Consider the following 16,238-nt stretch of genomic DNA (forward strand, 5'->3'; position numbering starts at 1 on the left):
GTACTTGTGAGGTTTAAATGGGAAGTGAGTGTAAAAACCCATAGTTCATAGACAAAAGATGTTAGGTATATCTATTTTTCCATTTACATGCTAGCTACTTAGGGGCTGGCTTTCCTGACAAGCCACTATTATTCTATGTGCCTATTAAATATCAAAGAATAAATCAAAGGTCCCTTTCCTTCATAAATTTAAAAACTCAGTTTGATAAGTAAGAAGGGGGTGGAAAAAGCTAAATTAGAATCTGAACTAGCACAAGAATAATCATTTACAAAACTTTCTGGTTTACCTTTAGAATAGTCTCTGGTAGCTGATAGACGTTCATGTGTGATCTCCAACCTACAGAATATCTGACACAATTAGAAATCACATAGCTTTCCCCAAACCACATGCTTCATAGCAAAACTTAAAAGAATTCAATGTGCTTCATTCCAAATCCCTCACCTTCCTGCTTTATCTCCATGGTTAGAGGCCTTAAAAATACATCGTGGGTTAAAAAAGCATACCCAATAATTGGACATGTAATTATCTTGTTGGCCAGAGGAGAAAAAGACAAGAAATAGATTAGTATTTGGTGCTCTGATGAGAGGCTTGGAAAGCAGATTTCTGTACAGGGAAGTCATCTTGCTAGGATCCTGTCCTGCTTAAATGTCACTCTAGCTCAGCTCTCACCTTTCCAAATCAAGTCTGAGACTCTATGCATTCAGAAGTTGTTGTCCCTATGACATGCCACCATACCCAGTAGTTTGGATTGCTTATGTGGATCAAGATTCAGGTTCTTAATCTTGGAAGGAAATTTTTTTACTGACTAAGCTATCTTTCCAGCCCAAGTTTAAAACCTTTACTATACCATGAAGACTGATGGAAGATTTGATCTTCAGCACCCATTTTTCCTTTCTGACTCCAATAAAAGCTTGTTTACAGCTGTCTTTATCCAGGATAGCTTAATAGTATTCCATCCAGATCCAACTCAAGGATGGTACCCATGCTAAGAAGCTCATATCTATGCTCCTTAATCTTTACAATAAGCACTAGGTTTTACAGTTATAGGTACAGTTTATTTTATAAATGAACCACCCAGCTGGAGAATGTTATGTCAAAGATGAGAGCACAAGGCAGTGTGCCAGAGTACATTTTTCACTATTTTGTGTCTTTACAAACCTGATGTTGTCTGAGATCATGGTTTCATGACTGTTGATTTTCCTGGTAGTTAAGATTAGAAAGTTTTTCTCCATTATTTGACCTCATATAGCCCCTCAGAAATAATTTCTTCAAGACCTTGCCTTATCCATTCCTAGATCCTTTTTCCCTCTATCTATCTCCACAACTTTCCTTAACAGACTCATTCGAAGCTTTGTGCTGAGTTATCATTACGGGTTTACTTGCCTTTCACAAATCATCTGTGAACTCACTGAAGACAACGTCTTGCTTTCAATGTTTCTGTACTCTCCACCTAAAAATGTCCCCACCACATGGGCTGAATCAATGCCATTTGAATGACTATATAATTTTAATTTAGTTAAGTGTCAGAAGTAGATGAATATATGACTAGGTTTAGCATTTCAATGATGGGCTGAGTCCCTCTTCTGTGGCTTCATCAGTGATCTATCGTGAGGCCCAGTGTATGATTACTAGCAAAGCCATTGCTGAAGGGACTGGAGGAATTCTGTATTGTATCAGAATATACAGAAAAAGAAACCAGGAAAAGCAGAATTCTCAGTTTTCCTTCTCCTTCCTCAGAGAAAAATAACCAAGTTCTGTTGCACTGTGTAGCATCCTCTCCAGGATTTATGCGTGTCAGTCCTGGAGAAGATCTCAGAGTTAGTGCATAGTATACTACCTCTGCTGCAGCTACCTTCCAATAAAGCAGAGAGAGCTCAAAGCTGCACTGGAGATCTATTGCCACCATAACTCTCAGCGTATCCTGCACCTTCCTTTCTGGCACTGGCAAGAAAACCGAAATTATGAAACTTTCTATCCAGCAACTCAGTGCCACATGAGAGTCATGAATCTCCAGCACTCTTCAGAAAACCTCCTGCTTCTGATAATCCTGCCCACTAGAAAAATGACCACAAAGGATGCTATTATTTCTGATTATTAAGGATGAACTGTACACACCTGAATGTAAATAAATGTCCATACAGCTCTTGAATTTCTCCTTCTTTAGAGTCTTCAGCTCTTCACAGACTACGCCTTATAAATAGTGTTACATCATAAACTAAATCTTTACCATGTAACTGGATACCTTTCCTAAGCTGGTTTTAATTGCTCCTAGAAACTGCTTAATATTATAGATCAACCTCTAGATCTGAGATGACATTACCCTAGCAAATTAATTATTAATACTCTGATCACTCACTTTAGACATTAATAGTTTTCATTGATCAGCACATCCTGTTTATCCAAATGCTCTAATCACCATTCATGTTGTAAGAGTATCTGAACAGGTCCAATTTGAGATGCAACCCACTTTCAGCCACATCAGCAGATTACAGGTCAAGGGTTCCTCTTGTCTTCACAACATATTAAGTCTGGCTCTATCACAGTTGGATCTACTTAAGACCACAAAAGAGAGACTTCTCTAAAGATGATAGCTCATTTTCTCTTGTCTTCCTGCCAGATATAAAGGCTTTTCAGTGGCAGGTAGGGTAAATTAACCCTAAGAGCACCTTGTCACAGAGGCCTGTATTTGTTCACAGTGTGTTGGTCATATATGAGAACAGGATGAGAAGTCTCCAGTTATATTCAATTAAATAATACTTGGTATTCCCACAATGTGCATATGTATTATATTTATAGTATATGTACATATTGATGTGTGTGTATTTGTGGCTGAGGCTGAATTATCAGTATATGTGGTAACTTTGTTGGTGTACAGTTTTCAGAGATTTCACAGTCTTAACCAGGACATTTGTCCCCCAAAATAACCTTCATAGAAAGGCTAAGAAATACCTAGGACCACACAACTAGTTACTTCCAGAGTTTCCAGTTTCATCATTCTCTGGAATTCTTTGCTTTGACTTATGTGGTAACCAGGTGTGTTGTAAGAGTCCTTGTTCTGCCTTCATTGACTTGCAGAGGGCTCTCCAAGCCAGAAAGTTTGTATCCTTCCATAATAAAAGTGTATATTATACCTGATAAAGTTGTGGCTAGCTGTCTCAATTGGAACATGAGCTCCTAGGAGCTTTAGACAGTCTCTTGTTCATTTGGGCAGGTCCATTGTATCTGGAAAACAGATGGTACTCCATATGAGTGTCATGTGTGGCTGCCTGCCAGCCTTATGGAAGCCATGAGGATGAGAGAAAGCAATGAAGCCATGTAACAGAGTGCAATTTGTCTAAAAATCTTTGATCATCAAATTTACTGCAAAATAGCATCACCTAAGTAAAATTCTTAGTGACGGTTTGTATTGCTGATAATACTCTGATCTTGAGGAGGGAGAAAATCAGAAGAGGAACTCAAACAGAACAGGACCTGGAGACAGGACCTGTTTTAGAAACCATGAAGAGAGCTGTTTACTGGCTTATTCTTGATTCCTTGCTCAGCTGGCTTTCTTGTCTACCCAAAGACCACCTGCCCAGGGGTAGGACTACCCACAATAGGTTAAGCCCTCCCACATCAATCACCAATGAAGAGAATGCACCACAAGGTTGCCACAGGCTACTCTGGTGGGGACATCCTTATTATTTTTTTTATGTTTTTCAAAACAGGGTTTATTTGTGTGGCCCTGGCTGTCCTAGAACTAACTCTGTAGACCAGGCTGGCCTGAAACTCAGAAATCCACCTGCCTCTGCCTCCCAAATGCTGGGATAAAAAGCATGCGCCACCACTGCTCAGAGGTCATTTTGATTCTTGAGACTGTCTCTTCCCAAATGACTCTAGCTCATGTCAAATTGACATAAAACTAATCAGTACAGTGGATAGCTAATACATATTAATGAAAGTATGATATATTTTCTTTATTTACATTTCAAATTTTATCCCCTTTCCTCATTTCCTCTCTGTAAACCCCCCATTCCATCCCCATTCCCCCTTCTCACTAATTTGCCCATTCCTGCTTCTCTATCCCGGCATTTCCCTATACTGGGGCATCAAGCCTTCACAAGACCAAGGGCCTCTCCTCTCATTGATGTCCAGGAAGGTCATCCTTTGCTACATATCCTGCGGGAGCCTTGAGTCCCTACATGTGTACTCTTTGGTTGGTGGTTTAGTCCCTGGGAGCTCTGGGAGTACTGGTTAGTTCATATTGTTGTTCCTCCTATGGGGCTGCAAACCCCTTCAGCTCCTTGAGTCTTTTCTCTAGTTCCTCCATTGGGGACCCAGTGCTCTCAGTCCAATGGATGGCTGTGAAAATCCACGTCTATATTTGTCAGGCACTGGCAGAGCCTCTCATGAGACAGCTATATCAATTATTTTCTACGATGCAAAAACATACAGTCTTTCCTTTAGTGGAGCAGATTTCAAACACAGGTAACTTTTGAAGATTTCTACACTCAGCCTCTGGAGACTCTGACTCAGCAGTTTTTGCTGAGGGCCTAGGAGGCTGTAGTTCATAAGTTCATTCCAAGACCGAAAAGTTCCTTACTATGAATTTGTAAATTCTTTATTTTTAATCATATTTTTAGAATTCCATGCACATATGTATAATATGTATGCTGATGAGTCTCATCCTCCATCCCACCCTCTCTTATCCAGTCTCTAACACTATCATCCAAACCAGTCCCGAACGACATTTGATTTTATTCTCGACCCACTTAGTTAATTAGAACCAAATTTGTGAGCATTGGTTGAATTATCTAGTGGGCTCACCAGTTGAGACAAACTAGAAGGTAGTGACTCTCCTATTTCTTAACAGATAAGTACCAATAATTCAGCTCTTTATCCATCCATGCTTGAGTGTTGATGAGCTATTCTTGAGTACCGCAGTGCAGGTATAAGCAGCTGCTGTGAATTCCTGATTATGCTGCTGTGTCTTGCATAGAAGATGGCATTTTATAGATCATCATCCTATCTTCTTGCCCTTACATGCTTCCAATTCCCTCTTTTGCAGTGTACCCTGAGCCTTAGAAGGGATGCTATACATGCTTTCACATCAAATGTCCAGTCTTTCTGTACATACATGATCACATCTTAAAATATTTGAAGGTGATTGCCAATCATTAAAACTTGATCACTTTTCAAAATACAATACTGTTGAGTGTTTCTTTGAAAAGTTTACAAATCTGGGGCTGGGTCCCACATGTCCTTGCTCTGTTTGCCCTGAGCATGGGTAGAATCTGCTCCCTTCTCCCAGGAGCTGCCAGGGCTCTCCAGAACGCCTGTGGTTTCCTACATTTGGTTATGTAGCTTTTAAAAGTTTCACAGAATAAAGAGGCTATCTTTACTGCAGAGTTCGAGTTTCAGATTTCTGGTCAAATAGGGAAACTATTATGCTTGTCTGTTTAAAGAAGTTGTTTATCAGCAGTTATCCTAGGTTCTTGTTATATTACCAGGTATGTATAGGGGCGTAGTAGCCCCAGTTTTGCCTAAGCATTATTTAGGAGAACTGAATATGAAGCAGACTGGGCATATGACTCTACATTTGTAATCCTGGCACTGAAGAGACTAAGTCAGTAGAATCTGAAGTTTGGATCCAGTGTGGGCTATAGAGAGAGAGCCGATCTCAAAATAGAATAGAAGTAGGAGGCTTATTTTTCTTTATATTCATAATTCAGTGTTCTTTCTTTTTCTTCAGTAATATATTCCACAAGTGGATTTTATTCTTACTCAATTAAAGGCAGATATGCAAAGACCATAAGGAGACATGGAGCCAAATCTCATTGTAATATCTCTTCTTGTCCACAGATTAAAGGTTGCACAAAGCTTAAAAGGAACAGAAGCAGCAGTTCTATTCACTTGTTATTGGACTTGAAACTCCTTTGACCTCGGAAACTGAAGATGAGGTTGCCATGGGAACTGCTAGTGCTGCAATCATTCATGTTGTGCCTTGCAGGTAGAGTGTCATTTCAAAACTTTTTGATTTAAAGGTGCCACTGTGTTTCACACTAATTCAAAAGTGGGCCTTTGCTTTAGACGGCAATGGTAAAATCATAAGTGCACAGGTTACAGTGACTAGCATTTGCTGACAGTGGTGAACATAGCTTCTTGCTAGTCTATCCTCAGCTCTTTCCACAGTGATCTGTCCAAACATCCGCAGTGATGTTTGAATTGACGATAGATCTCTTTACAGCTTTTTAAGCCATAATTTAGTTTGAACATTGTTATTTTTGCTCATCCCAGGGCTCAATTGCACAGAGGTATTAGGAAGTAAATCCGATAATATAGTCTAAAGCATTACCTGTTTGTTGTTAGTGGATGGGGTTTTATCTGAATAGTTCTTTGAATCCACTCCATCTTATTATTATCTGCTTTTTGCATTTCAATGCCCCTATAGTCTAGTAGGAACCTGAAAACAAAATATAGAAGATGTGGTTATGGCTAACCACTAGAAAAGAGGCTTTAAAAGTTCAAACATGCTGTTTATTGCTTTTTTGGATTTCTGGGAGATTTGAGCCTAGCACCTGACATGTGTGATTCAGGAGTGATGAATTGTAAATCCACCTGGGCTGGAAATTGTTTCATGTGTTGAGTTACTATGTGTCTTTTAGAGTCTTTTTAATTGACTCTGGTTAACTTGATTTGTTGCTCATAGCCTTAAGTCCTATAATGATACTTGAATATATTTGCATTTTTAACAACTTGAAACAAAGAGGGGTTTTGGATCACCCTGCTTTTGACTGATGCATCAATTTAGATATTACTAGGTTATAGTAAGCAAGCTCAGTACTGGAACCTGAGGTTATAATCCTAAGCAGAAAATACACAGCTACCATGGAGGCTCCATTGATTCACAAGTAGACTGTGCCATTGGAACTAAGACAGCGCCAGTATGTATGGGTTCCTCACTGGCATGACAGGCACTGTACTAAGTACTTGTGTTTAACCTTATTTGATTCTTACACTAACCCGAGGAAGCAAGCAGTTATTATGTTTTTTTTCCTTAATTCCAGTAGTAGACAATATTGCAGATCTATCAAGAATTGAAAAAAAAATTAATAAAGTCACTGATCCTCTACTTGGGACATCGCTGTCTCAAACTCAAGCAAAGTATAGTTTCGAGCATCATGGGTTACATTCTGTTAGTAGTATTGTTAATTTGTCCAGTTTATGATTGAAATTAACCCTTAAAATTGTGTTTGCATTCTTAATTTTTAAACATTAGACTGTCAATCATTGATAAGTTCTTTATTAGTTTACTAGTGTACTTTTTTATAATTTGTTGTATTTTATTTATAATTATTTGAATACATTTTCTTTAAATTGCACTTTTATCATTCTAGACACCCCAAGCATGCACACCATTCACCCGAGCAGCTATTTGTATAGACTCGGTACATTGACTGTTTCCATGAGCCTTCTGTGAACTGTTTTACATGTATTAATATTCTCTTACCATATGCTTCTTTCAGAGTAGGTAAAGTCAAGCTTTAATTAATGTTTTTGTTTGCTTGTTATTTGTCTTGATTTCATTAATTTCCTTAGCACTTGACACCCTCAGTGCTGAACAGATTTCCTTAACTGCTCTTTTCCATCTTTCTGTGTATCATCCATATTTTTTCTATAATTCTTTAGCTTTAAATTTCAGAATGAGTTTGGCAAGAAGAATATGCATGCTTATGTTTACTGTAATTATCAACTCTTTTCCTGATCATTTTCCATTCCAAATATATAACCAGGCTAACCATGCCTAAAAGGAAATCTTTAAGGTTTAATAATTATTCAGGGGCATTGAGTGGTGATTTTTGGGTCAGTGGGCTTTTCTTTCTTTTTTTGTTTCCAGAAAATGCTAGGCTCCGTCTCTAGACATAATTCAAAAAATACTTGTAGCAATTATCTAAAAGTTGAATAATAAAGTGATTGAATTTATTCCTGAATCCCTAAAGACATTTTAATGTGGAATGACAATATTCTACATTTTTAAAGAGCAAGGAAACCTACAAATATGAAAAGTGAACAGAGGCTCGTAGTTAATGTGTGTACCTGAATCTACAGATTCAATGTTTGACATTTCATGCATATGATCGTTGAGTTTAAGTATCAGAGTATGAGTCAAATTAAGATACTTTTAAAGATACACGATTTATACAAAGAAACACAAGTTGAACTGTATGTAGTTCTTACCTTGCTACTTCCTAAGTATTTCCCCTTAATATTGGTTTTCTTGTCATACAAAATAATATCACTTACAATTGGACTTCAGGGCCTCCTTTTGTCAATAATATACCTTTAATTTATGCCTTTAATCACCTAGGATTTGATCTCTATCATTTTTATATCTATTCTACAATGCTATGTATGATACAAGATGTTTTCATGACAACTATAAATAAGACAAAATAGCCCTGTTCCTTGTTTCTCACATCTTCTACTTTCCTAATTGCTTACATTTTCTTCAGATCACCTATCAATATCTCCAGAATACTATTTCTGAGGTATAGAATTAAAGAGGTTCTTATTAGCTATATTGCTGAAAGATTTTGTCCTTTTAGTTCACTGTTATATGCCTAACAACTAGAGGTCCAGCATATAGGGCTGGTATTGATTTAATGAATTTCCTATATTGGTCAGTCACATAAAATGGACAGGAAAGGAGAGGAGAGAAAGAAATAAAGATTACCAATTCTATACTCTAGTGTAGTTATGGAATCCCGTAAGATAGTCATATCACCTTTATTATAGCTCAGTAAATGAGTAGCCAATGGAACCAACACAAACACATATTTTCAAGTTAAAAATGAGTGTGTAAAATAGTAAAATTGCTTACTATTGCTTGGTTCCCTGGAACTCTGTATCACATGTTGTTGGTCCAACAGCCCCTTGGACCGTTCTTACTTCAACTACAGCTCTGGTGGCATTTTTCTATATTTCTCTGCCTCTAGCCATTCTCGTACATCATAAGCATGAGGAACCATGGAACAGTAACCCTCTCCATGGGGGCAGTCCTCAGTTAATGAAGCATGACAGTCCATAAATAAATGACTCACTCTTCTGTTACTTAGAGTCGGTTCTTAGGAAGTCTTTCTCACAGTGCCTTAGGGATTCCCAACAGGAAGAGCCCCAGATGCCCACAGTAGCAACTTCTGCCTTTTCTGCTCTGTACTCTTCTATTTCTCTCTGACTCTGTTTTTGAGGGACTGCAAACCAATAACACATATACAACAATCAATAGAAGACAAATACTTAATGTTCATAGCAATAATAAGGAAGGACACCAGGAAGGAAGCACAGCTTTGGCTAATGATGGAAGAGCTGACTGCATATGTTTATTCGTATGTACCTTAACATGCTTGGTACTTATAGCAGTTCATGCACATGCTGCATCATAGAGTTAAACCTATGAAAATCTAGGTCTTGCAACTGGATAGATGCATTCTTTTCAGTATTTATTAATTCTATTGTTTAACAGATGTTGGACAAGTCATTTTGCCTCTCTTGGATGCAGTTTAACCCTCTGTGTAATGCAGATGATCTCTAACAAACCTCTTTCAATTCTATCTGTACTCACAGTTGGAGATGCAAATATGTATATTGATAGGGCTAGAACTAAGTCTACAATTTAATTCAAATAATATGAAATTTCTTACAAGTCATATGCTTTACAATGTGTTCCCAATTCTGTTCACATTGGCAGAGTTTGAAAGAAAGAATAAAATGCCTGGGCCATATGTTTATGTGCAGCAAGAGGCATGAAGACTTTAAAAGAAAACCCTCTGTGAATATGTGTAAAAATGTAAGCTCCATACAGTCTCAGATTGTCTTGGTTTCAGGGGAGCTAAATTTATTCTCCTGTTTGTCATTTACCAACTTCAGCAGTTATCTCATTTTTAGAAAAGGACTCTTCGGCAACTATGAACATTTTATTGATTTGTTCACACAAATGCCTGAGTGCACATATGCGCACGCGCATGTGCACACACACACACACACACACATACACACACATACACACACACAATCACACTTATACATAGGAACATACACACAAGACAAACACACCCATAACACACACACACACACCACACACATACTCACACACACACAAACTTACCATACATGCACTGCATACCATACATGTTCACACACAACCCATACATGTACACACACAGTCATATACACACAAACTCATGCACACATGCATACACACTAATATATATATACACATATACCATACACACCACTCACATACCAGACATACTAACACACACTTATACACACATAAACACACCACATACTCACATATATACCACTTCCCACTGCATACACACTCAATATACACATACCACTTCCCACCACACATACCGCCCCTTCCACCCCCCACACACCATACCTATGCTATTATTATAGCTGCCTCTGAGTATGAGTGATGGAGAAAGGTCTTGGATAATACATAGAAGAAATAGAAATTCTGAGATTAGCCTGAGAGTGGTAAGTGTTCATAAAACTGGAAAAAGGAAGAGTCCTCAGTAGAAGAGGGAATTACAGGGATGCAGCTCAACAAGAAATAGTATAAATTCTAAACAGAGGTCAACATCTGAGGTAAGAACACATGAGGAAAAGGCCCAAGTTTGTTTCTGGAAGTTTATTTTAGGATCAGAAAGCCTTGGTGCCTAAAATGAAAAGTGGGATGTCTGTGGCTACAGGCCTTGAATATAAAATAACTCTATTGAGGTTACCCATATTTGTACATAGAATTTGATGGTCACACATTTTGCCACTTTATCAGAATGTTACAGCACAGAACAACAACAACAACAAAAAAAACAAAAACAAAAACAAAAAAAAACTAAAACCAAAACCAAAACCAAAACAAAACAAAAAACATCTTCACACTTCATTCTTTCTTCATTATGTCTTTATAGGCTCAAAAGGAAGAGATAATACCTAGGAATTTGCAAGGCTTGATCTCTCAGTACAACAGGTGTAATATTTCAATTTCAAACACTTTTCTGTTCTCCTCCAGATAAGACAGAAAAATAAGCAATACCCAAATCAAATAATCCAAGTTCTATACAGATGCTGTGATGCTTGATAGTCATTAAAAATGGCCTCCATAGTCCCATACGTTTGAACCATGGAGTCCCAGCAGAGGGCATTGTTTTGGACTGCTTAGAAAGTGTGGCCTTGCTGGAGGAAGTATGTCCCTGGAGGTGGGCTTTGAGAGTTAAAATCCACATCCAGCCCAGTCTCTCCTGTTTTGTTTTTGTAGTTCAAGACATGAGTTTTCAGGTTCTTGCTTTAGCCTCCATTCCTGCTATTTGCTGTCCTGACTCTTCAGTCTGATGATGATATACTACTGGTTCTCTAGAACTATAAGCCCAAATAAATTTGTTTTATTATAGGTTGTCTTGGTCATGGTGTTTTGTCATAGCAATAGCTAAATAGCAAAAAAGCTAAACCTACAGTAGTTTGTGGTCTCATAGTAGTAATGTATTTAATTAAGACAAAAAGAGAGCAGACTGGGTGCTAATTTAGTAACTTCAAATAGAGTCCTACAGTGATGTCTTTTTTGATTGTTTTCCTATGAAAGCATGTTTATAAAGTTTATATAATCTGAAGTTTAAGATTCCTGTTTTCTCTTGCTCTCTCATAATTATGACCACAAAATAAAGCACAAGTAGTACAAAGATTAAGCCCAGAAGAAAGCTAATTATATTCAAAGAAAACAATGACTCCAATGGTAAAGAATTCAGGACAGGAAAAAAGAAAATATCTGCTCTCACCCAAAAAAAGAAGAGCCGAAAGATTTTTTTTCAGTGATGAGTTTTATATTTAAATAATTTCACAATGGAAAAATATTAATCAGTAGTAAAGCTGAGGTAAATAGATTAAACCAGCAATAATTGTTTATGCCCATAGGCATGGATGCATAGTGGCAGTAATATAAAAAATTATTAGAACAATCAATTTAAAACCTTTCCTAAAGCAAAGACCTTAATGACTTCATTTGGTATGCTCAGCCATGCTATGCATCTTAACTATAAATAAGGGAAGAATTTACAAAGAGTGTCAATGTCCTATCATATGTAGGGGAGAGTGATAGAATGCTGATGAGTGAGATGAATTAAAGATAGAAAATAAGAGACAAGTGAGCACATTAACACTGGATGCTGTTAATATCAGTTGACCAATCTCCTTATTGATATGTTAACCAATGATGCTGCTTCATTCAAGATGCAGGCCCATCATTTCAATTTCTGATTCTGAATATTGAGTTTCATGCAGAGAAAACCCCCTAGAAACTTGGTTGAGTTCACACTTAAGAGCACTGAGTTGGCCATTACTAAGGATCTGATGCTTCTTGGCCATGTTATCAAGGAATGCCATCCTCTACGTCAGATGAAGATGATGATGGCAATGATGACTCATATCATTATTTTCTCATTTATAAAATGAGCAAAGCAAGCAAACAAACAAAAAAATGGTTTCCTCTGATGTTTCTGAGGACTGGACTCACGGTTATGTACTTTGTCTCTGGTATAGTCCAAGTTTATTAAAGTGCTAGGGTGAGTTTATGATTCATTGCTTCATTCAGCATATGTTCAATGACCTTCCATTGCTAAACTGTAAGAAAGTAGAATGGTTCTAAATTAAACACTTCTTATCATCTCAAAACTAATGATGTTGATGGTGTGTGGTGTTGGTGATGGTGATAATGATGATGATGATGTGCTAGTACTGGTGGTGATTATATGGAGAGATTACTGACTCTAGCTATTAGTTTCTTGGAGAACACTTTTCTTGTTCTTTAGAAGTTATAGTTTTTGTATACCAGGATTTATAGCACATCTGCGTTTCAAAATATGGAATGTCACCTTCTTTAAACAATGGCAACATGGTAAATGTTTGTGAATACTAAATACTTAAGGTGTGTAATTATGTGTATGCCCATGTGTTTTGTGTGTAATGTGTGTGTCTGTGTGCATGTGTGTCTCTGTTTATATATGTGTAAGTGTGGAAGCATGGAGTACTCAGAACAGCAATTGCCTTCATATAGAGTACAGAAATCTGCTGCTTCTATGGTCACCCTCGTTATAAGTGTGAGAAACAACACTATCAGAACGAGCAGAACATCAGTGGTCCTCACATATTTTCATGTAGGCAAAGAAACATTTAGATTCACCCTCTTACCACCCAGGCATGCAGGGCAAGTATTATAGGGTTAGTACGACAAGTGATAATTTCTACAATTGATTCTCAGAAATTAATTAGGTTTCAAGAGGACAGGAATTCCATCAAAAGAGTTAAAAGTCTGAAATGAAAGATATTCTTACGCAGAAGTGTACCCTGGTTATCAATATTGCTTACTCTTTCAGAAAACCCTTCTTCATTGTCTCTGACATATTGGTAGGAATAATATAGCCCTGTGATATCAATTTTATGATGGAATATAGAAAATATTATTTTTTAATTTTTATTAGATATTTTCTATATTTACATTTCAAATGTTATCCCCTTTCCTAGTTTCCCCTCGAAAAATCCCCTATGCCCCCCCAATCTACCCACTCCTGCTTCCTGGCCCTGGCATTCCCCTATACTGGGGCATAGGACTTTCACAGGACCAAGGGCCTCTCCTCCCATTGATGATCTAATAGGCCATCCTCTGCTAAATATAATTTTAAATGGAAATTGAAAATGTGCTGTAGAGTATTTAGATGTATCCCTTGAGCATGCAAGTAGAGTACAATTGCACAGCATTTTAGCAAATGATAATATGTATTATTAGGTATGAATTCTGTACTTTGGGAGATAAAATAAGTTTTCATAGTTTACAAAACCCCTAGTGGATTGCCAGATTGTTTCGTATTTTCTCAGAGTAATCAAGCATACTTTCCCTTAAGGACAATGACATTATTTTGTTTTGAAAATAATTGACTCTGAGGGAGAGGGCTCACCTCCTCAGATCCAAATTAAAACTTATTTCAAATATTTTCACTTCAAAAGCAGTTTGAAAACAGTCATAAAAGAAACCATCACTGAAGTTCTTTGTTTTTTTTTTTTAAGTTCAGCTTTCACACCATGCTTGAGACTCCTTATGTCTTGAAATGTGTCCTGTACAAACTGATTCACCAATATGCATATCAGCACCTCAGAACTGGCCTAAGGAATTGCCACCAACAGTGGGGTCTGAAACATCAGAAAATTAGTTCCCTTGTTCTTAATGTTGGAGGTCAGAACCCAAAGGCCTCTATGTTATAATTTCGTGGCTAATAAAAGCAAATGTCTTCTATCCCAGGTAAGGCACCACCAACACTCCCCAGAAATGACTCCACCCAGGTCTAGCTCATTGAGACAATAGGGTAGAAAGATCACTTATAGGGACATGGGTGACTTAAGTACTTAAAGGTAACTGTTTCTGGGAAAAGTTGGCTGTTCACCAAAGTTTCATTATTAGAGCGTCCTGCATGAAGGCAGTAGCCCAGAGGCTCCCCAATCCTGGCAATTACTCCATTTATAAGCATGTACATGGGGAATTTCGAATGTTGTAGCTCTCTGTTTCCTGATCTTCTAGGTTTCCTTAGCTTCTTGAGTCTTATGATCCTGCTCTTATGAGGATGGAATGTTTACACTTACAGGCAATTGCTAAAAGCCACATGGCCACATCCATTTTGAGGATGGCAGATTTTGTTCTTCTGTTCCAGGTGTCTGACTGTGGCAGCAATCTTAACTACTTTGCTGCTTACAGATATAATGTATCTGGCTCTACTTGTACATTTCTCTATGCTCTGTCCATTGTCTTCTTAGGCTGTTGAGTGCAGAACACTTCATTAGTGGTTTTTATATGATCATGTATTGGAATTGATCTTTTGGTTTATGTAAAATAAAGCTTTGCCTCTTTCATTTCTCCTTTTACTTTAATGTGGGAACTTAGGAAACTTACAAGTAAAGACTTGCTTTGTCTTGAATTTCCAATGAACAACATGGGCTTTGATGATAAAGACTTTATATACCTAGAGAGATGGCTCAGTGGTTAAGAACACCTACTGCTTGCTCTTCCAGAGGCTGCAAGTTTGGTTCCCAGCATGCATGTCAGATGCCTCATAATTGTCTGTAACTCCAACTCCAGGGAATATGACATCCATCCCTGGCTTTTGTGGGGACTTATACATACATGGCTTACACTCTCACAAGTACATCATAAGCACATGAATACAAAATAATGAATCTTTTGAAAATAAGGAAATCATATATGTAAATATACTAAGGTATTGACTAAAATATATCTATGCATGCGTATATAGAGATTGTTTATTGCTCTTATTATTTTATTATTAATTACATTATTCATTTTCTTATATCCTGATTGCAGCTTCTTCTTCTCCCTCCTCCCCTTCCTGTCCCTTTCTCTCACCTCCCCTTTCCCCCAAACCCTCTCACTCTTTTTCCTCATAAGAGTGGAGACTTCCCTTGGATAGCAACCAACCAGTTGCAGTAATTCTAGGAGCATTATCTCCTATTAAGGCTAGACAAGGCAGAAAGGTATCCAATTAGAAGAAAGGTATCCACAGGCAGACAGCAGCCCTTTTTCCTTCTGTTAGGAGTCCCACATGAGGACCCAGCAGCATAACAGCTACATATGTGCAGAGTACCTAGGCACATCCCATGTATGCTCTCTGGTTGCAGATCAGTCTCTATGAGCCCTTAAATTGCCAGGTTAATGATTCTGTTGCTTTTCTTGTGATGTCCTTGAGCCCTCTGGCTCCTCCAGTCCTTCCTCTCTCTCTCTTCCACAGGTTTCCCCAAGCTCTGCCTAATGTTTAGCTGTGGATCTCTGCATCTGTTTCTGTCAGTGCTGGCTGAAGCCTACCTGATAAATTTTGTTAGGCTCTTGTCTGAAAGGGTGAGCTCTCTCTCATGGCATGAGTCTCTCAAGCTAGGCCAGTCATCTTTTGCCCATCCCCTCAATTCCTGTTGCTTCTTTTAACTCTGCACATCTTGTAGACAGGACAAAAAAGGGGGCTTAAGATTTTGTGGCTGAGTTGGAGTCCCAGTACATCCACTGAAAGTCTTGGAGATGGCCATCTCAAGCTCCATAATCCCCATTGATAGGAATCTTAGCTAGAGCTATGGAGAGAGAGAGAGAGAGAGAGAGAGAGAGAGAGAGAGAGAGAGAGAGAGAGAGAGAGAGAGAGAGAGAGAGAGAG

At 38.0% G+C, this 16,238-nt stretch overlaps 1 protein-coding gene across 12 annotated transcripts in view; it reads left to right on the top strand.

The window, feature by feature from the left end:
• Cntn4 (contactin 4) overlaps positions 1-16,238 on the top strand; it is a 990,533-nt gene that overhangs the window by 474,577 nt on the left and 499,718 nt on the right. For all 12 annotated transcript variants that reach the window (XM_029478673.1, XM_029478674.1, XM_029478666.1 and 9 more), the window contains one exon: positions 5,842-5,989. In XM_029478673.1, the coding sequence (XP_029334533.1) occupies positions 5,935-5,989 (55 nt within the window). In that variant the 5' untranslated portion in view covers positions 5,842-5,934. The remainder of the gene's footprint in view (positions 1-5,841; positions 5,990-16,238) is intronic.

This window comes from Mus caroli, chromosome 6 (assembly GCF_900094665.2).
Source record: "Mus caroli chromosome 6, CAROLI_EIJ_v1.1, whole genome shotgun sequence".
NCBI classification, from domain to species: domain Eukaryota; kingdom Metazoa; phylum Chordata; class Mammalia; order Rodentia; family Muridae; genus Mus; species Mus caroli.